General features: G+C 35.2%; 1 protein-coding gene across 5 annotated transcripts in view; it reads left to right on the top strand.

Moving 5' to 3' along the window:
- Positions 1-26883, top strand: part of LOC148283105 (uncharacterized) — a 38857-nt gene that overhangs the window by 2928 nt on the left and 9046 nt on the right. For 3 of the 5 annotated variants that reach the window (XM_088224057.1, XM_088224056.1, XM_088224058.1), the window contains exons 3-22: positions 589-763; positions 1484-1555; positions 4448-4663; positions 5232-5337; positions 5710-5870; positions 6660-6807; positions 8973-9112; positions 9575-9691; positions 9781-9910; positions 11173-11447; positions 11844-11967; positions 12491-12611; positions 13499-13739; positions 15582-15703; positions 16167-16320; positions 17332-17488; positions 18571-18717; positions 19429-19696; positions 20923-21055; positions 21417-21703. In XM_088224057.1, the coding sequence (XP_088080183.1) occupies positions 589-763; positions 1484-1555; positions 4448-4663; positions 5232-5337; positions 5710-5870; positions 6660-6807; positions 8973-9112; positions 9575-9691; positions 9781-9910; positions 11173-11447; positions 11844-11967; positions 12491-12611; positions 13499-13739; positions 15582-15703; positions 16167-16320; positions 17332-17488; positions 18571-18717; positions 19429-19696; positions 20923-21055; positions 21417-21703 (3294 nt within the window). The remainder of the gene's footprint in view (positions 1-588; positions 764-1483; positions 1556-4447; positions 4664-5231; positions 5338-5709; positions 5871-6659; positions 6808-8972; positions 9113-9574; positions 9692-9780; positions 9911-11172; positions 11448-11843; positions 11968-12490; positions 12612-13498; positions 13740-15581; positions 15704-16166; positions 16321-17331; positions 17489-18570; positions 18718-19428; positions 19697-20922; positions 21056-21416; positions 21704-26883) is intronic. The other 2 variants (XM_088224059.1, XM_088224060.1) reach the window with 1 other exon arrangement.

The raw sequence follows: 26883 nt of genomic DNA, 5'->3' as shown, positions 1-26883 counted from the left end.
TTTAGTTTCACCTAGGCTATAGCCGTCATTTCCTAAATGAGACACGCGATTTTGATGGACACAAATTTAACGATCGAAATTGTACCAAGTATTTTTTTTTACATGAAATCTATCTATAAAAATATTTTCTACAGAGAGTATGGCAGAATGCTACTTATGTATAAATATAACAATTTCTTCAAACCAACCACAGTATTTTTAATATAAGTTATTGCCTAAAATTTAAATAATTATAATTCATAACCAAATAAAACAATCTAATTAGAATTCTACAATGTTTATAACATGTTCCACAAAAACATTTTTAATTTCTGAAATGATGGATATCAAATGTGTTATTTGGGTGGGTTGATTTATCAAATTCTACTAATTAATTAAGTACTAAATATTTGTAATTTCTTTTAACCTTTCTGAACCCGAATGTGAAAAAAATCCGCGAGTTCCTGAGGAATACTCCAGCTAAAATGTTATAAATTTTCCCAAAATTACTCAAAGTATAAGATTCCAGTTTACATGAAATCCTACCCCTTTTGTAATAATTCCAACCTGTTCTGTATGTTTCTAAAATGGATATTTTTATTTTGTTAGTTTTGCCAACATCCGTGGGCTCGAGCGGTGATGGCACCGGGCGTCCCAAGAGGCCAAATCTCCAGGACTTGTTTCTCACCCCCTCGTTTGATGAACTGGATGCCGTAGCCACAGATGCCCGTGGAGAGCCACGCAGGTTGGGACACAAGCATTTGGAATGTGTACGAGAAAGGGGGTAAGGATTGTCTCTTATTTTATCCACCCTTTCCTGTTCAAATATACGCACAATTACTTCACATTCCACTTTGCCAAAATCGACAAGTGTTTTATATCTCACTTATTTGACGCTTACTTGTAACATGTCATTTTTAAGTGATTGATTATTGTAAAAACTCATCGCATATATTGATGTATCCAATACTTGTCTAAATTCGTTGTCACACAAATGCATACCTTTTATGTGTCGGCTTCTACCTTATTTTACATGTGTGTACAACCGAATAGTTAACCCGTAATATAAACTCATAAAATATAATTTGTTATAATATTACATAATATGTTGCTCCGCACTGTATTATTTTAAATAATGTTCTTCACTTTAAGAACTGAAGAAACATAATCATTTAACGTGACAATAGGAAATGCAACATTAATATTTGTACCCTAGGTTAAATTTATCCTTCTTAAGAGGTAAAAAATGTTTTTTTGTAGATTTATCTCTTATTTATACATATAACTCATCACAGATTTATTTTGCCAGATTGATTAAAAATGATTATGTTATCCCTTTTGGCCCACAATCACATTAGTGGCATTAGACAAACATAGATTTCAAATGCTTTCTTTTATTCGTACATACATATTTGGAACATGCATCATTTTCACACACCATTTCCTGAGCCATTTGGGAAGATCATGTCCATTATATTGACCACATAATGTTGCTATCCCGAAGCCCGCCAAAGGATAAATACGGAAAAGCCAAGATGCTAAATTCTATCCAATTGGAATCAATCCGTCGGAGGGGGTACGTTTTGCTCCCTAATGTTTAAAATTTTACAATTCACTATTGTCATTGTTTATTTCTTCATCTTCACCATGTGAATTTGTGATTGTGTTTTCATTTTGCTTTCTGTGCACAAGCCCATGAATCACTTCATTCATTTATGATTATCTAGATCAAATTCTGTGTATTAGATGTAATATTAGATTTGTATTGATATCTAAAGCAAAAACTATATTGACAAGTGATATTTTTCAATGTTGAATTATTCAAATCCTTAAATTTTCACGGCCAATCAGATGCACATTGAGTTTTTCTGGGTTGTCGTACCTTGTGTCGTACACACTCTTTGCCGACGTTTCAGATCGCAATGCAGACATCCAGCGTACAACAACGCCGATGATGGACTCTGGAATGTGAAAATTCAGAAAAACACAATTTGCAAGATGTTGAGTTAAAAAAAAAATTGCAATTATGGATGACTTTAAACAATCACCATTCAAAAGAACAATGTTTTCTTGATGACAATTTTGATCTAGAAAATCCATATATTAAAAAAAAAAAAACTGATTCTATGTTTAAATATATTTTTAGCTCATTAATTAGATTTACCTTCACATTTTAACTTTTAGATTATCACTGTACTATGTTAAATTTAATTTTTCTGTTTAGATGTCCCATAACTTTAGGCATGTCACAAAATAGATGCATGTTTGTGTACCCACATGTGTAAGGTGATATTCTGTAATGTCTTTCAAAATCGATGTTAAGAATGAATTTAAGGCATGTCAGAAGAAATATATATTGTAAATTGATTTGATTAGAAAATTGATTTATTTTAAAATTTGTTTGCATTCTCCGAAAAATTCAGATTGGAAAGTTAATATGTTTTATAATTTTTTTAATAAAAGTTGCGTTTTAGTGTTTTTCAAGTTTCAATGTTCTATTGGATTGAATAATAACAATTGAATGTATTTTGTATATAATTCACTTCTCAATTATTCGAAATATGCACATTAATATTGGAATTAGCTGGTTTAAGTGATTACTTTACAAATTGTGTTCCATTATATATATATATATTTTTTTTTTTATCCGTCTGTTTATTTTTGTTACGAAAAAGACATCAAGCCTTTATTAATGTAATTGAGATTCATCCAAATTATTTATACTAAGAAACACCTGAAAATAGAGTTCCTTCAATACTTGCCTACGAAGATTTGGACATACACACTCAAAATATTAAACCAGGTTGTCGTTGTGTCACCTACCCTGGATCAGAGATCCGAGGTTCGATCCCTGTTCTACCACAACCTTGTTGCTATTTTTTAGCAGTCAATATAATTAGTTGAAAATAACCCCAAAATTGAGACAAATATTTAACTCTTTAAAGACTATACTAAAAAATCCCTCAGGAGACGGTGCTGTAACATTGTGTTTCATTAAACGCAAGATTACATGTTTTTTTTTTAAATTAAGGTATTTAAAAACAAAAATTGTATGTGTATATAATACAGTTTTATAATCTATTTTCCATAATTTGTAAAAATAATCCTATAATTTAGGCCTGTTATAGTAAAATACGACTTCATTATTTTAAAAAAATAACAGACATATCGTCAGTGATATTGCAATACCACATAACCATAAATTTTGTTTATTTAGGGGGGAATCTAAAAACTGTTATATTAATATATTACTTGCTATTTTAACCTACCATATTTATTTATTTAACTTTTTGTACATAATGTTATTTGTACATTGGCGGGCTTATTGCCAAATGGCAATTTCTTCCAACCAACCAATAAAATAAAAGTTTTGTTTTTATAATTCAAGTTACAGAACATATTCAATAGAAGAAAAAAAAAGATTAAAAAGTTAAAAATATATAAAAATAGAAATAAACGTATTTGTTTATAAATTACCTTAAATCAAAACTATTACTTAATGGGAAAAAGGAAAAAAGAGGAAAGAGGAAAAAGGAAAGGAGGAGAGATTAAGGAAGAGAAAGGAGATGTTTCTTCAGACGTGATTTAAACAGAGATAATGTAGTAACATCTTTGATGGTGGATGGGAGATGATTCCACAGTCGAGCCGCATGGACACTATATGAGTTAGGGAAGAAAGAGGAATTGTGTATGGGTATTAAGAGAGTGCCTTGAGAATGAGAACGAAGAGGTAAACCATGAACTGATAAGCGTTGAAATTTTTCACGCAGGTATTTAGGACCATAAATACCGCTGGAGTATTAGAAAAATTATTATTTATAGTAAAAATATAAATAATTTAAAACTAACAGCTCTTAGTCCCGGAATGAATTTGTGCGGTAAAAGCATTCTAGTTATAAAATGAGGGTACGCGGTATTGCATTATTACCGACGATATATCAAGTCTTGTATTCTATGTAGACTCATGCTACATCTTAACCACACAAGGGTTAAATAAGAATGCAAATACACTGGAACCTCTTTTTACACAGGGATACATTCCACAGTACCTACTGTTTAAAAAACAAAACTGCAAAAAAGTATACAAAAAATAAAATAATCCTGGAGAGGTTTCCTTGCATAGAAATCAATTCTGGATTTTAAAAAAAAAAAAATTTTTACCTTATTTTTTTTCTTAAATATAACATATCATCAAAATACTTTAAAAAATCGTATCAATGATTATTCACTATCACTGACATAAAATATATTATAATATACGCCAAATATGTAGAAGAGGGATGTAGGGCATTCCAATAACGAATACTATAATTATATTACTATTACGCATTGTTAAATTTATGTTAAAAATTTCTTTCAATTTAATTTTCGGATTATGTATTTTGAAACTGTAAAACGAGGTTCCAGTATATTTTTAAAAAAATCTTTAATAATGAACTCTGTGTAATCCTTTATCCTAAATGTGCAGTGAGTTTGAAGTGGCTTCGCTGAACTTCCCCGGTCAGGTGCACCGCTGGCGCCTGTCTCTCGTGTTGCAGCGAGGGTCGGAGCGGACCCATGAGGCGCTACTCACAGATGCAGCGCGAGCGCTTACGCTGCTCATCGTCACTGGCCGTGCTCGCGTCACTTCCGACTGCTTCTCTGTCAAGCAGAGCCTTAAATCACTACTCCTGGGTCTTACAAGGTACTGAACATTTTTATTTATTTTTAAAAATTTACATTCAATAGCAGTGGGGTCCCAAATAGAGAAGTGGATAAAAATTATGTTCGTGTATCCAACCAAAGTTATATTTGGATATAAATTTAATTTATGAATTGTTTTTTCGTGTCACAATATATTTTTATAGGTTTACAATATTTATTTACAGTTTAAAAATTACTTGAATGACATTTAATGTCTTCTCCGTTGCCTCCCCCACCTACGACATCTCCGGTCTCACATATTTCCATCTAGACTCCCTCAAAATCCATTGCACAGCAAACCCCAAGATAGGTAAGATACTCACGGGCAGACCACCAAAGAGATGGATCGACAGCTGGGGAATCCACCTCGCAGGAGGCTAATCCCTCTTGAAAAACAGGCCGCAAGACCTACACTAAGGAGAAAATTTTTGATGGAAAAACAATGCAAAAAAAAACTACATAAACCCATACCAACCAAGGTTGCTTGTCTATAATCCAATAACAATAACAATTTCGGGAATTCTTGTATGGAAATGTTAAGGAATTATTTACTTTCAATTTGTTTTCAGGTTGCTGGACATTGTATTGGGTATGCCATCTTTACTGGCCCACAATTTAGACAATAAGATAAAGGAGGAAAGGTGCCGCTATCTAGTAGCAGAACTAGTATGCAGGGTTAGTGTATTCCATTAAAATTTCTTGCCTTAGTTAACCACAAAATCAACTTTAAACTTGGCTACAAACTTTTTCTCTTAATTCTGTCTATTCTTTTTGAAAAGCTAATTTCAACAGCGACTTTTATGGCGCTCAATTTGGTAGCAAACTTGCATTTAACACATTTTGTGGTTATATCACTTTTGAAATAGACTGCACTACATATTAATTTATTCATGTATGTTTTGATTCAAGCACCTTATTTTAAAATAACTAACACATGGAGAGATACTGTATTATTACGCTTTTTTATTATTGACTATATAACATTGGTTAAGGGTAAGACAGCGTATTATTGTTTGATAATTAGTAACAAAACATGTATATTTGCAGCCGGAATACAGTACAGCGCTGTCCATGTTGTGTAACTTTGTGCGTCGCCAGTTGAGGCGAGCGGCTACAGAGAAGTTTGAGTTGGAACGGGAATGTTCTCGCCCTCCGTGTGCTGTCCCCTACATCTACCAAACGCCACAAGGGGGCCATATTGATCTTAGGTAATATTCCATACTGTCGACAATATCAAACGAAATTTCAAGTGGTTTATCTGTAACATGATTCTCAAATCCCAAGAAATTATCATTAATTTTTTTTTGTATTTTCTTGTTTTTCAACTTGTGGTTCCCGTGGTAGTATTGTGGACTCACAAGCCAAAGGTCCGAGGTTCAAATCTCACTACCACAACTCGATTTCCCCTATTCTCCCACAAGTTATTTATGACTTTTAGGAAATAGTCTGAAAATTTAAATATTTGATTAAATAATAAGAAAGCAAGTATTTCTCTTTTCCTTTAAAAAAAAAATTCAGAATAAGATAAAAATTAATAAAGAAAACAACGTCATTTTATTTTGTAATAATTATTGCATTTTCATTTTTTTTTATCATTTATTATTTACCCAAATATGTATTTAAATTTTCGGACAATGTTTTAAGTCATAAATAACTTGTGCTGAAAAAATGGGAATCATGTTGTGGTAGAGTGGGATTCGAACCTTGGACCTTTGATCCGTGAATCCACAACACTGCAAGAGGACCACAACCCGGCTCTTCGATGCTTTAATTAATTTAAATAGTTATGACTATTGGAACACATTGTACATAACAAAAAAAGTTAATCAAATAAATAAATTTAAGAGATTGTTCAACATAAAGATGTCCCTTAACAATTGAATTAATTAATAAAATGGTTATGTTATGTTTTCATATAATAAAAAAAAAATATTGCTATTTTAACAATCTTCTTTAAATCCTTTACTTGTTTCATAAAACTCTTTTCCTTTTTTTAGACTCTTCAAACGTGATACTATGAGACGAGCACTACCAATACTGATCAATATTCTTGAGAAAGAGACTCGCGGCTGGTTCCTCCATTTCCGCGAGCGACTTATAGCTGAACTGAGAACCCAGAAAATGCCGGACCAAGATATTGAGAGGGTAAACTATACTTTTGAAATTCTAATATATTTTTTTAAAGTAATCAGTGGCGCATTCAGTCTAATAATGAACTGTATATCATATACCGGACCCTAAGCATCTTGACACATGAAACTGCCTAGATTTTTTATTTATTTTTTTAATTTTAAAATACAAAATTGTACAATACATATGAGCGAACACCCAGGTGGAAGGAGATTAGTAGTAAGACCCAGGCTGAAATGGGAGGATGAAGTAAGAAAGAATACAGCGCGGCTTCTCCAGGTGCCGAATTGACGGCACCTGAGGACGGACAGAGTAGGAGACGAAAGTTTCAGGAGGCTAAAGCTCGGTATGGGCTATAGCGCCATTGGAGAGAGGTATCATTTTAAATGTGTACTAAAAAACATGATGCAGAAAATAATCTTTGATAAGTTAGATATCACACCGAATTCTAATAATTAGAAGAGGAAGAGATAAATAAATAAGAACTTCCTTCCAAAAGCATTTATTCCACTAGTAATATATACCTAATGATAAAAAATAAAAAAATTCCAACCAAAAAAATCTCCATTTTACATACAATTAGCGTACATTTATTTATTTATTTATTATTATCATTATATTACATACACAAAATTATAATTTATGTAAAGTTGACTTGACTGTCTAACTAGGGTTATTTACCCCGTTCTAAGACAGTCAAAAAATATATAAAACAGTAATCAATATATAGAAACAGTTATAAAGATACAGGACAAAGTGAAAAACAAAGTAAAAAATGGAGTAAAAACATGGTAAAAAATGTAGTAAAAACATAGTAAAAATGTAGTAAAAACATAATAAAAATGTAGTAAAAAAACGTAGCAAAAAAATATGATAAAAACAAAGTAATAAATGCAGTGAAAACATAGTAAAAACCATTATAATATATAAATATGTCTATAAAAATATTTTGAAACTCAGTAAAATGCGAAATAAAAACAGAATACATAGTAAGAAACATATTTAAAGTCATAAAAAAAAAATGAATGTATGTTGTATAGCAAAAAGCATATTTAAAGAAAGAAGAAAAAAAACAGCAAAATACCGAGTAGAAAGAGAGAAAAAAAAAAAACAACATATTAAAAAATAAAGTAAAAGATTAGTAGCCGCTAATGAGCGCTACTGTAAACAAGCTCAAAAGGGTTGTTTATTAATCACAACACTTTGTAGGATTATGTGTGTGGGTATTGTCATCATATTGCACATTGTTTAAAAGCCAATACTTTTAACTTTAAGATATTAAAAACAATAATAGAATATGAGCTTTTGATGTTTCACTAGTCACTTTTGAACGCAAGCGTGCAGCTTGAGTCCATTTTTTTTGCTCACGAGTGTATATGTATGAGATTTTTTATTAATTAAAAAAAAAAACGGATGGCTCTTCTGTAAAGTTAATGCTTGTAATTTGGATAATATTTTTGAAAAGTTATGATTCTTTGACTTGGTGGATGTAGGACTCTATATTTATTTATTTATACACCTAATGGACATTTTTAAGGACATATTTATACATAGAAAATTATTATAAAGGAAAGTAGAAAGACACAATAGTCTATAGTAGACTCGGTGGGAGTGGAAGCGGGAGAGAGGTGTTTATAATTGAATTTGATTCAGTGATCGTTTGAAAGAAGACAACTTGTTATCAAAGAAATCAAGACTGGTATATTTGTTGGCAGACCTAAGAATTCTGGGCATAGGGGAATGAAAACCATAGTTAGTTCTATGGTTATCAGTATGAAAGAGTATGTTTTGTTTGAGGTTTCTAGTTGGGATATTTAATTTTATTGAGCTCAGTAATTCAGGCGCATCAAAGAGTGAGTTGAGAATTTTAAATAAGACTAGAAGGTCGGATTTATTTTGACGGTCTTGAAGAGAAGATATATTTAAGCTAGTTTCTAATTCATTATACGTATATTGGTCTCTGGATAAGCCCAACCTCCAGCCTATCTTTCTCAATGTGAATATTCTTGATGTGAATATCCATAAAGAATCCAACAAACTCGACAATGCACAGTTTTTCTTATACACAACTAAAAACTAGTAATCGTATAGGAAATAAGGAAGTCATTTATTTCTTAATTGGTTTATATGTATTTAATTTTTTTTAATTGACAATATTTGCTAAATAATATCCTTTACAGGAAGTGAAAGAAGCTGTGATGAGGGAATATCTTCAACGCGTGTTTAACAGTGTTTTGTCCCACCCGGGACTTGCCACTCTGGGCTCAGGTATTCCTGACTTGTTGGTTCGCCAGGCTCAAGCAACTGTCATGATGCACAGGTAAATATTTTAAATTTTCTCATTTTTATATTTTTTCCTAATGGTGTATAGTTAAATACACATTACAGGATTAGGTGTTAATTAAATACACATTACAGGAGAAAAAAAAATGGCATTTTAATTTGTGGGTAAATTGCCTTCAGTGCCTTCATTCTCTAATGAACTTTCGCAGAAATATGCCTTTGGCATTGTGTATGATGAAAAAATTGTTAAATTGCACTTCAACTTTGAAAAACAGTAAATATATGTATCTATTTAATTTGTAAATACAATCCAATTTATTGAATAAGTTAGTGAGTTATGTTTTTGTACATTTTTCACAATTTTAAAGCTTATAAAAATCATTGTGTAGAACAGGTATCCCTAAATGATTTTCGTGTTTTAATTATTAATAATTTTGGTTATGTATTAATTTGAAAAATATTTTAGCTAACCCTATAGTTTTAATATTTTTTGTTACAGAGCTGTTGATAATGTTCAAAGAAAACTAGATCGCACAAAAGACAGTTTGAGAGAAAGATTAGAACATACGCATCCTGTTCTTTCAAGAATTAAACCATGGATAGAAGCAAAATTACAGTAAGTTGCCAAATATTTACAGTTGTTCTTTCCCGTGTATAGAAAGATGGTAAGAGCAATATTATCTTAATGTTTATTTCTATTTACAGCACTGCGGAAGATTCATTTGTCCTGCAAAATTCGTGGAATGCTCATCAGGAGGCTGTAGCCCTATGCACCGCACACGGCCTTACGCAAGCCGCCTACTTTATTCAGAGAGATCTTGCATTTATGAAAGAGGTTAGTATTTAAAACTATTTGTTAATCTGTAATTCTCTTATGCACAAATATTCAAACTTTGGAGCCATTTTTAGTAGTGATCGATCGAAATAAGATTTTCAGTTCAAACTGAAACTGAATTTTGGCTTCTGTTCTAGTTACGGTCGAAACCGAAACTTATTGAAATAAGTTAAAAGTTACTTCAAAATGCCCAAAATCAGGTGTTTTTATTGTTAAAATAAGTGTTAAATAAAATTCACAGAGAACTAAAAGGCATAAATTTAATGAGAAAATTTGTTTACTTTTAGCGCTTTTTGGTTCGTTGTTATGTTATACATATAACTTATATGTAAAAGTTTTTCAATGTACGTTATAGGAACTTTAACTTATTAACTATAAAGAAATTATAAAAATATAAATATGAATGATCTTAGAACTACTAATTATAGTAAAAAAATTACAAAATATGTTTGGTTTTTATTTTTTATGTTAGACAATGACAACACAATAACTAATTATTTCAATGGACAATACAATATCTCTTGATTGTGCTAATTTTCCTCCGTAGTATAATCGAACGTAATCTGACACATCCCGACCACAGGTTTCGGCTGAACCAAAGTTTAAGCCAATTTTTTGCCGAAACCAAAACTGCGGCCAAAACTTGTTTTATTGGCTGAAACCCAAACTGCAGCCAAAACTCATTTTACTAACCGAAACTGGCCAAAATTAAAACTTCAATCGGTCAATAATTTTTTAGTGGTAAATAACCATGTTAGAAAATAGGAAAACAGTTGTGGAGAGATCGAAGTCTGTGACATTACCATAAAATCACAACCCTACACAAATTTTACATAGAAATAAATATAATAAATACCATATGGGCGTTTAAATATTATTATAAAATACAGGAGCATCATATTTATGAATATATTTATGCTGATTTTTTTTGCTACAACAGGCTAAGTGTGTCAATAACAGTGGTGAATTACAGCAAAACATACCCAGCCTTGAGAAAAATCACATATGAATTATTGTGGCGTCTCCAGACATTGAACCTAGAACCAATAACCATATTCTTGTAGAGCCACTCCACGGTGGAGTTAGCAATCATCATGGCAATTTTTATTTTGTCTGCAGCCACTCTAAATAAGGATTTGGAACTACAGTAGACTACTCTTTAGTTTTTAAGCCAGGAGATACGTCATCTTCCTAAACTGCATTGTTTTATAATAAACAAAAAAAAACAGTATTTCTTAATTACTTTTCAATCTTTTTTGTAGAGAGAACCAGTCTTGTTGAAAGAGCTACGTAAGGTTAAAACTCCGACGCGCAGTTTTCAATGGTTGACCCAGATATGGTTCCCGGCCAACTGGATTGTGAGGCGCAACTTCCAGGGTCAGTCGGAAGTTATCCCCACCGTGTTGACCAATCAGATAACGAGCATAGTCACTCCTCGGTCAGACCCTAGCCAACCCGTCTTCTTTATTGAGAAGGAAATCACCAGAACAACAACTACGCGTTGGCCGATGTGGAGGTGGATAAATTACTGTCACAGGTAAAATTATTTATTATTAATATTGTTGATTACCCTTCGTGCTGTTGGCGGATATAATCAATATTTTAAAAAAGTCCTGTTCCCTTTCCCTCCCTCTATGAATACCGAATGGAACTTATTTTTTATGCTACTAATAATTAAAAATTTATTTTTTTTACTCAACAGTATTGCATAGACCCTTATGAATTTAAAATTGTATAAAAAAACCCTGATATTTAGCTATTATTATTAATTGTAAAGAAGTTACTCCAATATTATTTTTATTTTTTTATAATTTTTTTAAATTAAAAAATGTATCCTAACTCTATGAGGCCACGAGCCCCGACGATAAATGATAGAGATAATTATGCCTAATTTATAAATGTTTACTATTATTGCTTATTATTCCTTTTTTAGAACTTGGTCTTGGAGTTGGAATGCCATGTTTTTATTCGGTGTTGTAATTCCATGGTGTTCTCCTGTTTCACTACGAGCCCTTTTCTTCATGGAGCCATTTATGCCAGATCTTGAATTATCACAGGTACAATCTACTTATCTCTTTAGATAAATTATTTTAATTACCTAGTGGCACTGAATTTAATTACTTTTCAAACTGACGACCATTCTTTCATCATCCATTCGTTTGACATGACCAATATCAAATGTAAATTATATCATCTTAACAAGTTCACATGATATGTGTTAGGTCCCATTTCCTTTTATGTATTAATTTTTACATCGGAATAACAATAAGGTCCCAAATAGGCAAATCAAATCACTAACGCTCTATAGTTGGATCCACTTGCTATGTTACTCAACATTTTGTATAAATTTTTCAGTCACTTGTACCTAGATTTTTTAGCTTTGTTACCAACTTGGTTATGACGGTCCTTGATTAATTATTAAATTATCCTATCATCACCAGATCATAGAACTTTAGATAAGGAAAATTGGGTCATAGATATATTACTGTTTTTATTTTTTTCTTTATAGAACTTTTCCCCTGTTTCCTTAAGAAGCGTTAAACAATGAAATATGTTTTTTTTTTTCTTTTCGTATTTTAGGTTAATGGCACCCTGTTTCCACGCAAGAGTAGTGTAACACCGACGGCTTGTTCCAGGCTGATATCATTATGGAGGCACATATCCAAATCTAGAACGCACTTTGAAACTAAACCAGATACAGGTACAATAAAATATTCCTTGTCATTCTTAAATAAATTTTGAACTAACACAGTAAAAAAAAAATGCTTTATTGTAACAGAATGAAGGGAAATTTCAAATTTAGTGCTGCTATTTAAGGTATTATATAATGTTTTTGACAGTCCCGAACTCTTGAATTTAAATACACATATTTTTATGTGAGACATCGTAGAGTGAGACAGAATATTGTTTTCTCTGTTGATTCGCACATTTTTTTTATTTTGTACACGTTTTTGTAAAATTCTAAACATATCTACTTTTACACATCTAGTAAATGTTATCACTGTAACTCTCTATAAAAAGAGACTAACTCTTATGCTTGGAGAGTGGCTTACACTGTTTTAGTTGTTTATTTATAGGAGTTTATATAATTTTAAATACGAGTACATGAAAAAGGAAAAACAAAAGCATAGGATATATAAAGAAAAAACATAAAACAATAATACATTCATACTAATTAAAATTTAATGTTGTTTTTACACGCATTAAAAAAAAATATTTAGAGTAACTTTAAATTTATTTACAACACCTTTTCTACATGTTTCAGGTTTAAATGTTTATTATTTCTTTTGTCATTTCTGTATTTGCTACTGTTTTTATATATTTATACTAAAAAAAAATATTTCATCTTGTCTCTAAAAATAAAAAGAGGATGAGTCCTTTCTCTTTCTGCCTCATTCTGCAAATATGGAAAAACTCCCCTCGTATTATAGTGCAAATCCATGGCAACTATGAAATATTTTATTTTATAGTTTCCTTGGATTGCCAATTGAAGCATAAGGCTAATCAAAAATATACTTACCTTCGGTCAACAAATTATAAAAATGTGCCTTAATTAGCGTACCAATACAGTACCTATGTTTTTTTCAGGATTTATAGGAAAAGGTCTAACTCGCCACATGAACAGAGTATGGAATTATGTGATCAAGGGTACGCTGGGAACTATTTGCATCCTGGTACTATTCCCTCTCATTTGCCTGGGAGCAGCCACCCTCAGCCTGGCTGCAGCCAGCACTGTCCCCGTCTGGATGCCCGTGGTGACCTTAGTACTCCACCTTCTAATGCTGCTGGTCTATGACTTGGATAGCCCTGATCCGAGAACCAGAAACAGGTCAGTTAGGAATGCATTTTTCTCAATTATCGGCATTTGTGATCATCATTTAAAATATTCCTTTCAGTGTTGTCTCATGGTAACATGCAATGTATGCCCTTATTATACATATATTCAATACAAAATATGAATAATTTTGCTTTAAGATAGATCGGTTTTTTTTTCTTTCTGCATGTATGTGGATTTGTCTACAACTCATTTGATTTTATTCTAAAATCAACACATAACTACCCCTGTTGCAGTAAATCTGGTACGAAATTTCCAACGAGTAACACGTTATAAACAAATAATATGTAATATTTTTAATTGAATCAGCATTCACTTCGTAACACTTCATTATAAATTGTTATGAAAATAAAACTTTGTTATTAGTGTTACACAATGAGGAATTCCACTGTTTTCTAATTTATTTATTTTCTATTAGCGTACTATTTAACTAAGCAAAAATATATATACATATATATATTTTTTTTGTGCGTTATTTACAAAGATATGATTTTTTAAAGTTACATTTATCAAATACCGCACCAAATGACTGTAATCAGTGTGTCACTTTTCAGTAGTGACGTCATGAAACGGTTGGCGTTCTTACTTTCACTGACCGCGGTAAGTTGTATTTCTCCAGCCAATAACAAAACTGATAAGAATCTATGGAATATTGCTTTGATTACTTCATTTAGTTGATCGTAATTTGCTCATTTCTATGTAGATCTACCGAAAAATCGGTAGATCTGGCAACGCTGTTGAAATGTTAAAACTTTTCAATCACAAATTATACTATTTTTTTTTCTATGGTCAAAATGTTCCTTACAAGGTGCGAGGGCTTTAAAACGGAAACCGGAAATACTACACGTAGATATAAGGAGTGACGTCATTATTTACAATTTTAAAATGAATACTATTTTTAACATTTTTTATATATTTTTGCGTGCGTTTTTGAGATATTTCATCCTACTCCAAAATTTTTTAATATTCACGTGTACACGAAAACATTTTTAAAATTTTATTCCGGGTTGGGCTGGAATTCCTCACTGTAAAATTGAAAATGAAACTGAAACTGTGAAATACCTAATAAAATTCATTAATCGATTATCCTCGAGCATGAGTATGGTGCCAGTAATGAATTTTATTGCTTAATATTCCGTTAATTAAGACCTTAGGGTAATACATTCAATAAAATTTTGGAATATGTCCGCTATGTATGTATTTTAGCAAACATTAGTTGGGTTATACCGATGTTTACACTATGTTATATATGACATAGCATGCTATAGCATAACATGAACAATATATTACTTACTATCGATGTGCATTTGTCGATTTCTATGGATCAGTTGCAATAAAAACAGTTTAATGTTAAGTAATTGTTGTTGTCTTGTGGACTGTATAAATTTATACAATAATAGGCCTTCGATTTGTTATAAGTTCTCGATGCGTTTATTAGAAACTTTACAAGAGATTTACTTGGATAATTATAAAAAAAAAGGTGGCTGACTAACTTCGTAGAGCCAATATGTTAAATCAAAGAACTTCAAATTGAGAGAGAGAAAAGAGATGGCGACCCCCGCCGCAAGCTTATTTATTGACAGATGATTCAGTCTGAACATAGATGCGAATCGAGTGTGATCAACATAAAAAATAATCTCAAGAATAAAATCAGTTTTTTATGAAAAAAATCTCATTAGTTGTGTCTTTGTCAAAATGTACAAAATGAGTTGCTCTATTTTACATCTTTTATATTATTTTTTTGTCCGTTTTGACAAAAACGCAGCAATGATCCAAATTTAAACTTTGTTTAACCTAACTTTTTCAGTGGCTATAAGTGCCTTTTGTTTGTTTCAGATTTTTTATAATTATGGAGGCTTTAATTTGGAATATTTTCATACAAGGATTACTCCAACCAATAGCTGCTGTGTTTGTGGCTCTTGTCTTGTGTCCTGTTGCTGCATTTACATTATTTACAGGTTAAAAACAACTTATTCTGTATTTATACTAAAAAAACTTAATTGTGAATTAAAAGTTGAATATTAGAATTGCTACTGGCAATTTTTTTTAACAACCGTATAGCCTGATGACAGTTGTCACAAGCGGAGGTGATACGGTCGGCTGGGCCATTTACTGCGGATGGTTCCTGAGAGTCTTAAACACGCTTGCCTATTTTACGAAGCATCAGGTTCTCGACGTCCCGGACGTCTTCTGCTGACTGTGCATCAGCAGTTCATGTTAAAACTATGGGACGCGAACCTTATTTGGGAGGATGCACAGACCGGCAGCCGACAGAGATGCTTGGAAGCTCCTTGTGGACACCATATGCTCCAACTAGGAAGTGGACATGGGATGACTATGATGATTTTTTATACTTAAAAAATATGTAAATAAAAGGATTGTACTTTGCGTGATAGTTAAATAATTATATTTTATTTCCAGTGGGAGTATTGCGATATTGGATAAGATTAGCTTGGGATGCGGTATTGTTTCAATGTGTGATAAAGAAAAGGGGCCGAGTGCCTTCCTGTGATAGCGCTTTTGTGAAGAGAATTGCCGGGCCTGGACTTGCTCAAGATTATTATTTCCAAATAAGGTATGAATGTAATGTAAATTAAACTTCAGGTCCTTAACGATTTCTAAATTTGAATATTTATTTATTCATGCAAACACATATATATTACAAAACATTAATAATGACGTATCCCTAACTCTATGAAGCCAAGAGCCCTGTGTTGAGTTGGGATACAACATAATGGAAAGTGGAAGCATGTATAGTATTAAAAAATAGCAAAATTTTTGAATAAAACTTATTAGATAAGCATATATTTCAATGAACATCTAGACAACACGCTATATTCCTTCAATTCTTCATCTGTTGATCTTTGTGAAGTTAAAGAGCTGAAACCTTTATTGATATGGGTGAAATGCTGACCGAATTATTTCACCTAAATCCTAGACACTTTTAAATACTTTTCAATTTTAAAACTTCTTCATGGACCAGCTGGTTTTATCAACAATATTTTGAGTCTGACCAAATTGTTATAGACAAGAACTGAATATGTCGGTGAAATAATTAAGTTTCTTGAAAATCTATTTTAAAATATATATATATATTAATATAAACGAACTACTTAAAACGACGTCACTAGTTTATATTAATCAACCAATGATTGATTGAGAAAGTTGTGCTGAAACTGACCGAGAAGAAGGGGAAGAGAACTTGAGACATCACACGCGGAGTAATTTCAGAAAGACAAATCCTTAAAAAATCATAGCGCTCATAATACAATACATAAGAATGTAAAAAAATTTTTTGGCTTGGTTTAATAGTCTTATTAACCTTAGAGTAATACACGCCTATGGCTATTAAAGTTGCCTATACGGAGAAAAACCATTCTATGATTATTAACTACGAAGTTAGCTACGGATCACAGCAATACAGGTAGGTGTCAGTTCCCAGATAGCAGCACCAGTGTTGCCAAATCTCGAAATATAAAAGGAAACCTTCGTATATTAAATTTAGTATACAATAATCTACCTGTGGTGTTCTTCCTTTAGAAAATTCACTTTGAACCTAACATCAATGTGATTATTTGATTTTCAGACCAGAACAGGCGCTAGCTGCTCTAGAGTCCCGAATGGAGCTGGATGAACTAGCAGCCTTCCAGCAGATGACAGAAACAGCCGTGACTCAACCACAGCGGGATTTCGCTCAGTTTGTTGAAGCTTGCTTTGGACCTTTCTCTGTGCAACTTGCGAAGGTACATCTAAATTACTTTTGATATTTTGTTTATTTTTGTTGACAGACCAGTAAATAATTAATATGAAATTTTTGTCTTATAAACAAAAAAAAATTAGAACTGCAAAAAGTCTAGATTTACGAACTTGACCCATTTCAAACACATATATCATAAAAACATTAATATCAACAATTCCGGTTTCTAACTCTGTGTAAAATAACTAAGAACTAACGTAACTAACCCTCGTCTCTCTACATAACCAACATTCTAATTTTCATATTTACGGTCTGATATACATTTTAAAATTTTATATTATTTAGTTTAATATTTGTTGAGTTTGTTTATTTTATCTAAGCCGCGTTGACATAATTCCAATACACTCAGTCCTCTGGTCGTACTGAGACGGCTTTAAATAGCCTTTGAATACAAAAGATTTCCTTTATTAGAAAATCATTAAAAAAATAATGATTCATTTAAACACTCACCTAACATCAAGGTAACTAAGGGCCAGTTGCATAAAATAAACTATGTTATAAAAGTTAAATAATTATTGCACATTTGTCAAAATGGGCAAAACGAGTTGCATGAAAAAAGTATGATAAAACAACACATTCCCTGGCTACGCCACATTTACTCTATGTGTACACACATATATACATAGTACATTTACTAGGATGAGGCGTTCAAATTTATTTGCTACATACTGAGCCCTGCTTAAGATGTTGCAATTGCCTACCGCGAACTGATCGTGTGTGCATGTGCTTTTTATACTCTCACCGCAATCGCAAATAAGTTATTTTTGCGATCAATAACTCATTAAATCCACTGTGTCGTGTAATCATCAAGTGCCCCTCCTTGCTGACCACAAGATCTGATCTGATCCTGACTGCCGCGACAGAAGTTCCAGACAATAAAGGTGCCAGAACCCAGAATAAGGTAGGTAATTGCATTCATTGTATTCAGAGTTCCGTGCCAAAGCAAATAAAGGATAACGCATTCCACAAACCAGCATTTCGAGCTCACTTTTCGCCATATTGATTCTTTAAATGGAAGAAATATTTTTTTTTACAAATGTTATTTCCTAATTGGTGTCCTTGTTTCAGACGGGACCATACAAGCAGTTAGAGAAGGAAGGCAGTGATCTGATAGCATCATTACATGAGAAATTGGAGAGAAGGAGAAGGGATTTGAACTTAGGGCTCAGCCAAGCCATTCGTTCAAAAATTAAGCTCAATACAGTAGATTTAAAGGTTTGTGCATAGTGTTTATGTTATTATTATTATTATTATTATTATTCGTTATAGGCAGGCAGCCTTTGCTGATGCGCATATATCTCGTGTACTGCTTTTTGTCCCAAGTTCTTCTTTCTTCAAAAAAGCAGCCAAATGGTTTTTGAACTGGTTAACCGAAAACCTTTTTTTTAAATGTATGTGACGCGTTTATATTATATCAATTTATTTTGTGTCTTCAGAAACAAAATAGATGTTTATCAAAATCTTATTTGCTCATTTATATTATTATCGTATTATATTATTAAATGAATTGGGTTGCGGTCCCATGGCTAGTGTTGCGGACTCACGGATCAGAGGTCCTAGGTTCAAACCCCACTCTACCCCCCGAACTTGATTCTCATTTTCTAATGAGTTATTTACAACTCGTTGAAAATGGCCCCAAAAATCAAAATATTTGGGTAAATAATAAGAACGCAAATGTTTCCTTTTTCTCTAAAAAAATTAATATTTTTCACTTGCTATATTGCTTTTTTTATAAAAGTACTGTTCATCCTTCATACCAATGTTTCATACAGCATTACGGTATCCATCATCTGAGTTAATTTTATCAAAAAAGTCTTGAAAATTTATGAACTATTAGTTAACATACCAGAATAAATTGAATACAGGCATATCAGCCAATAGCTGCCTACCTGTCTAATTATAATAATGGCACTTATGTTTGATCAGATTGTCATCCAGCAAGGCGGCGTGATGCTGTCCGGGTTTTACCCGCAGAAGGTGGTGGCTCGGCTGCGCGTTGGGGAGGAGGAGTTCTGGGACGGGCGGGGGCTGAGCCCCGGGGACTGGGCGGGGCTAGCGGGACTGCTGTACGTCGACCTGTTTGGCCTGGACTTCCTCACGCCGCTGGGCGAGGCCGACACCAGGTTTCGCCTGGATCCGCACGCGCAGGTCTGCCTCGCGCGATACACCGACATGGTGCAGACTACGGAAATCGGTAACGGACATTTATTTAACAATCAAGGCTGAAAATATTTGAAGGGCACAGAGTTAAAATGGCCTCATTGCATTTTATCTATTTTCAAGATATTAATCCCATTTTTTTCTCCTGAATAATTTCAATAAAATTGAATATTAAAATCTAATAAAATTATGGAGTCATTAATTATTTACATTTTATTAGAAGTTATGCAAAAATATTCGCATTACTATCAAGGTTTACTCAAAATGTGGAATTCAATTCTGAATTGGAATTTAATAAATAATATCCTTCATGGTCACCCAAATGTCAGGAAACTATTCCTAATTTCAAATGATAGTATAGTTATTTCACCTACAAGCCACAGAAACTGGCTTGGTGGGATTTGAGTTACTTATAAAAAAAAAAAAATGTTAAAAGTGTAAAAATGTATAATAATGTTAATTAAAATAAAAAAATCTTTTACTATAGTTAACATTTGATTAACACTGTTTAACGTGCAACTGAAAAGAAATAGTTCTTTTGCTACTGGTTTTCCCAAAAACAGTGATCAAAGACAGACTGTTTTTGCTTTTAACCCTCTCATTTGGACGATGGTAACACTATTATTTTTTCAATGCGATAAATTTTCTACAAAGTTTTAAAATACATCATCATTCCCTTTCCGCACCTAATGGTGCATAGGGCGCTGCATTGGTACACCAATCGCAGCGTATCTTGATTATTTTTTGTTACATTAAGGTAAGATGATCAGTCTTACACTTCAGGTACCAGTCCAGGGACTATGAAATATTCTAGTGCGAAAATACCCTTTTAAATAAATATTTTAAATCAACCATGTCGGGAATCGAATTCGAGACCTCTTGCATGGTAGGCAAACGCGCTGACCATTACACCACGAGGCCGACAATTAAATGAAAATACACATGTTTTTAATAATCTAAAAACGAGATGTTTCACACCCTAGGAGACAAATGGCAAGTGTAAAGTTACCTGTCCTATTTGATGCTCGTGTTGTACACAATGTTTGTCAGAATAGAAGCACACTCGACTCATTTTTAAAACTGAAAATTATCAATAAAAATTCGTTTTTCATACATTAATAATTACATCATTAGAATTGTAAAAATCCACTCTAAGAATTCCATATATTCTTCATTGTTTAAATTCGCAAAAAAAATAATACGGTGACTGTTTTTAAAACACATTATCAGAGTATATAATTTTTTTTTTGTTATTTTCAGTGGAGGGTGGACCGGACTTGTTAGGCGCTGTGTATAGTCCCCGTGGGAATATTTCAGTACAACCACCGTGCTTGGATGTCTCCGCATTCAATCCCCGTTCTCGGCTTTTGACCACTCCTAAAGAGAAACGAGTGTAAGTACACAGTTAATTACTATTAATATGTTCCAAATGTGCGTATGTATGTGTATGGATGCCGCAGTGTGTGCATTCAGTGTTTTTGTTTATTCTTAATAATTACTTCTATGGAAAATGAAAATAATAATTTTTTCTCACATTTAATATTCACATAATTTATGAAAACTTAATGACGAAATTCAGTGTTTTTTTTTTTACTTGTTATTAGATCATAAAACTAACTGAAACGTTGGCCAACTAAAATAAAATAAAAAGGTTTAATTAATAAAGGCTTAGACTTAAATTTTCTCTAAAGCTTCATTTCTGTTGAAAAAAATATAAATAATTTTGATTACATTGTTTTTTTTTTATTTCTCAGTGACGTCAACCCCACCCTGTCGTGGGTGCGCGGCACTCTCCCCCGCCCATCGCGTCGCCGCCTGTGGTGGCTGCGCCTGGCGCCGCGCGCGCCCCCCGCGGCTGCGCCCCCCGCGCCGCCGCGCCCCCCGCAGCCACCCGTGCCTCTGCCCGTGCCGCACCCCGTAACCGTGGCGCTCGTCATCTACAACCGCGACGCTGAGACGCCCGTCCCCCTGGACTCAGACATCTGCGCTGACATACTGAGGGGCGTCGAGGAGGCCACTTCTGAATCAGATAACACGCAAGGTAAATAGTGATTTTTTTTATTAAAAAAAGATTGTACAACCATGGGATATTTTATTTGAAAACATTATACATTGGAACATCTACACCGTTTCACTGTATGAAAATATTTTTTAAATTTATTTTATAATGTGTATAATACTAAAGTTTTACCTACCATTAAAACTCTTATTATGTTGCCTTCGTCATCCAGAACATATTTTATATATGTGAGAGACAACATTTCGATTCTTGTCTATAGTGGTCTTAATTAGCTTCCATTCTCCTTATATTGTCAACACTGGGATGACATCATCTATATGCTCTGTGATTGGTCGTTTGTTTTGTCACCGGCAGTTGGCATCATGCACAATTTTTTGTCAATTCTAATCTCACCAAGCAGTAATTAAATATGTTCTGGATGACGAAGGCAACATAATAAGAGTTTTAATGGTAGGTAAAACTTTAGTATTATGTAGTGCCGTTCGTCATCCAGAACATATTTTATATATGTGAGAAGTGTTTGTTATCGCCTTGGTGACAAAACTGATGTCAATTGTGAGAGGTTGTTAATTAGTCGAGTATAGGTTCAAACAGATTTTTGAGGGATGGCAATGTAGAGGAGCTGCCACCTTCCATTACTTCCCTTCTGTAGTGTTTTGCGAATGTGTTCTCGCTCTTCCAATTTCCTCTTTCCAGGATTTTTTCAATTGGGCAATTTTCTAACCAGCTGAGCGATGCTACTGCTGACCTTGTACTCCCTGCTGATTCATCAATGCCAGCACTTCTTAGGACTGTTTTCACCCATCCTCCAATTATTGTTCTTGTGGCAGGTTTTGGTAAGCCCGTGGTTGAGATAAATAAGTCTGGTATGGAATTTAATTTTTGTCTTCTTACTCTAGATAAAGCGCATACTTCTCGAAGCCAATATACCGGATCCGTACCTTGTTCTGAGGACGCATTAAGTTTCCACCCGGACTGCTGGCGAGTTGCACAGTCAGTTTTAGATCCAAAAGCTGGCCAAAGAATAACATGGTCCCCATTGTCCACAAAGCTGTCTGGTGTGCATCGTAACAGAGTAAGGTCGTGCACTCTTCTCCCAGATGCGAGTAAAAGTATGACAGCGCATCTTCGAGAGGCCTCAAACAGAGTAACTGTTTCTGGAAGGTTTTCTTTTAACCAGTTACTAACCTGTCTCGGGTCCCAGATAGGTAATACTTTTTTTCCCTATAGTAGTATTGACTATACCCTTCATTACTTGTTTAACTACCGTGTGATTACTAAGCCTCGATTCACACTCTGGGTTAGTTAAAGTTGAAATGGCCGACTTATGAAGAGCAATGGTACTAGGAGCCAAGCCTTCTTTAAGTTTCAAGTGTGCTAAAAATCTTGCTAGCTGCGAACCTGACGGGTCAATCCTATTAACATTATGTTTAACACACCATTGGCCCCACCGTTTCCATGCTGATTTGTAGGCAGTTACTGTGGACGATCGCCACCCAGCATTGAGAAGGGCCTTTTCACGTTCTGACCACCCATTTATCGCTCCTCCCCAGCCCCAATCATCCATACTTCCATCTCTAGTTTTTGGATCTGAGGAGGGTGAAGACCTGTTGACATATCCACTAGGTTGTCGGCTAGGTTTGTTATTCGCAAAGCTGGGGCTAGGGCTCTCGACTGGAGATCTGGCAACCAGAACACTTTGGGCCACCTTGGTATTACCAATAGGTAAATACCGACACACTTGTTTAGATGTTCCAGGACTCTCGGTATCAAGCACGGTGGTGGAAACACCCATGCCAGTGGGAAGCGCCAAATTCTGCTGAAAGCATTGTGGAATAGGGCTGTTGTGTCGGTGGGGTTTATGGAAACATAACTGTTTACCACGTGAGCTGTCTCGGACGCAAATAGGTCCACCATGGGTCTGCCCCACAAGCGGAATATTCGGTCGGTCGCTGAAGGTAGAAGGTGCCATTCGGGTAACAAGGTCCCTCGTGAAAGATGATCGGCGAGTCCGTTGTATCGCCCCGGGAGATAATACACTTCCATCCTTATATTGAGAGCATCCACTAGTGCCAGAATCTGATATGTCAACTGAAGAAGGTTCGCTGATTTCGTACCTCCTTCGTTACGTAGATATGCCAGTACCGTCCTGTTGTCCGATTGAATGAGACAAGTAGAATTGCTCAAACTGGCTCTCTGATACTTCAATGCCTGGAGAATAGCAAACATTTCTTTGAGGTTGCTGTGCCATTTGGTTTGTTGCGGTGTCCAGCAACCTGATAGTGGAGTGTTGTCTACCTGCGCTCCCCATCCGCTGTCTGCTGCGTCTGTCGCAATGAAGTGGCATGCTTTCGGGAAATGAATAAGGGAATGGGTACTCACATTGGTCATCCACCAGTTTAGGTCGTCCAGTACAGTAAGGTTTACAGGTACCTTCTTTCGGGGTGGCAGCCTTGACATGGCATGTGACTGAAGCTGCATCTGCCTGCAGTGCAGGCGACCCCTGGAAACCACAAACGCTGCAAAGTTCAGCTGTCCTAGGATGCTCTGTACCTCTCTCAGGGACCATTTTTTCCTTGTTATAATATTCTGCAATGACTTCCGTATTGCCTGGCACTTGTTTTTGGTTAGCATCTTCCGATTGAGACCAGTGTTCCATGAAACTCCCAGATATTCTATCCCTTGTGTCGGTAGGTGAACACATTTCTCTCTGTTGATGGTCCAACCAAGGGATTGTAAGAATTTCAAGGCTTCTAGAGTCTGCAGCCGGAGAGTTTCTCGGCTCTGATGTGCCAGGAGAAAGTCGTCCAGATAAACAATAACTCGAATGCCCTTTCTTCGAAGGACCTCTGCGATCCAATTGGTTATTGCTGCAAAAATTTGAGGGGAACTGCTCAAACCCTGGGGCAAGCATGTCATCTGCAGACATTGACCTCTGTACACGACACGTAGAAAACGACGATGGGTCTTTGCAACTGGTATATGAAAATACGCATTCGACAGATCTACTTTTGTCAAGTAGTCTCCGGGTTGCAAGAATTCGGGCACTTTGAAGTGGGAGATCAGGGAAAACTTTTTCACTCGCACAAAATTGTTTAGCGCTTTCAGATTGATGATGGGACGATGAGTCCCGACGCTCTTCTGCACTAGAAACATCTGGGACAGGAAACCCCGATTCATGGGTGCTAGTTCTAATACTCCCATTTCTAGCAACTCCTTTATCTGTATGTCCATTTCCGCCGTGTATTTTGTGGCAAAATTGTGCAGTCTTATCCGAGTGGGCCGGGATAGCGGTGGTTTTATCCAAAATGGTATCCGATAGCCATTGAGAATTTTTAGGGCGAAGTCGGGGGCATTTGCGGTACGCCATTGTTCTAAAGAACCTTGCAATTGCCCTCCCTGAAATCGCCCGGGCTGGTTGTCAATTGTTTTGGGGGCGACGGTGCGAGGTCTGCCCACGCCCCGTCTGCCTCCGAAATTTCCGTCCTCTGCTGGCAGAGGAGGAAAGGCCAGAATGGTGACCGGGGTCTGCCCGCCGGTACTGAAACGGAAATTGGGTGGGACCCAGATTTCCTGCAGGAGCACATTGAGTCTGTTTGACTGTTTGTGCTCCGCTCTTTGGCCTTGACACTGTTTCCCTAACCCTGGGGGTCTGCGGAAACTGAGCCCTAAAGACTTTGCTTGCCCCACCCAGTCTCTGCAACTGGGTGACAAGTTTGTCCTCATTGAACAGATGAGTCACCGTGGGAGGAATCTTTTCCAGTGTTGCCTTATCCCCTGGAGTTCGACAGGTCCTTAGAATACGGTCCCGTCTAAATTCAATTATTTCTGCCCGCTTCCCGCAAGCTATCTGGAGTATGTCATCGTTCTTTGCAATGCTTCCCCCAAAAACATCCTGAAATCTTTCTGCCAGGGCCTCTGGCGAAAGTTCAGTATCTGGCTGACAGCTCCAGGTCAAGACATTTTGAATAGATTCCTGGAGGGCCTGCCGTTGTTGGAGAGCTACGTGGGAGATGGCAGCAAAAGCCCTCTCCATACCTGTGAGTTGGACACATGCAGGCGTGATAACCTCACAGTTTACCTCCAACTCTTTGAATCCCGGGTCAGCAGCATACTCCTTCAGCACCTTGGCGTAACGGACATTACACCAACCGGGGGTGTCGAAATTCTGTAGGCGTTCCACTGTCTTTAACATGGCATCGGTCGGTGCTCCCATTAGTGGTTCCTTTAGTGCCACTGCGGGGTCCGGTACATGAAATACCGGAGCCGTGGATGTGCTGCAGGCACTGACACTAGGCCCTGACACATTTGGAGTCTCCACCGGGCCTAAGGGAGACTCTTCGTCTTCGAAACCCTCAAATTCACTGTCAACTGCGCCAGATACGCCGCCGGCATCTCGCTTAAAAACGAACTTCTGGAGATCGCTTAACTGGCGCGTCAGCTTTTTGAGCATTTTATTTTGAGACTTTTTCCTGTGTCTCCTACTTTTTACGCGTCGCGAGCCATCCGAACTCGAATCAGAATCCGTGGTCTCATAACGACGCTTTCGCGTACTTGAGTCGCCAGAGTCGGCGGTTCCACAGATGACATTACGGCGCGCGAGGGTTATGTGATGATAAAGATATGTAAATAATATTTGAAGCGCAACGACGCACGTTGTTTTTAAAAAATAAAAACCGGTAAACAAGATGGCGTCCACAAAACAATGCGCGTCACTAATACGAAATTACACGAAAAAGCAGTGAATAAACGCAACACTCCTAGTAATTATATCATATAGTTTTCTTTAAACAACGGAAGCTTTTAAATAAACAATTGAGTTATCTCTAGCACTTAATGTATCACAAAAAACTTAGCGCGAGATAATTCGTGACCACATAGAAAGAATTTCTATGTCAATTGACAAAAAATTGTGCATGATGCCAACTGCCGGTGACAAAACAAACGACCAATCACAGAGCATATAGATGATGTCATCCCAGTGTTGACAATATAAGGAGAATGGAAGCTAATTAAGACCACTATAGACAAGAATCGAAATGTTGTCTCTCACATATATAAAATATGTTCTGGATGACGAACGGCACTACATAATGTGTAATAGTAATTTTATTTTACTACTTACGTATTTTTGGAATGTTGCACATCGCTCTTTTACTTACTAGGTGTATATTATCATCAGCTAGTTCGTAAATGTAAAT

The sequence above is a fragment of the Micrasema longulum genome, unplaced genomic scaffold (assembly GCF_059751315.1).
Source record: "Micrasema longulum isolate JH-2025_06_02 unplaced genomic scaffold, ASM5975131v1 h1tg000261l, whole genome shotgun sequence".
NCBI classification, from domain to species: Eukaryota; Metazoa; Arthropoda; class Insecta; order Trichoptera; family Brachycentridae; genus Micrasema; species Micrasema longulum.
This window is presented reverse-complemented; position numbering and strand designations above follow the sequence as displayed.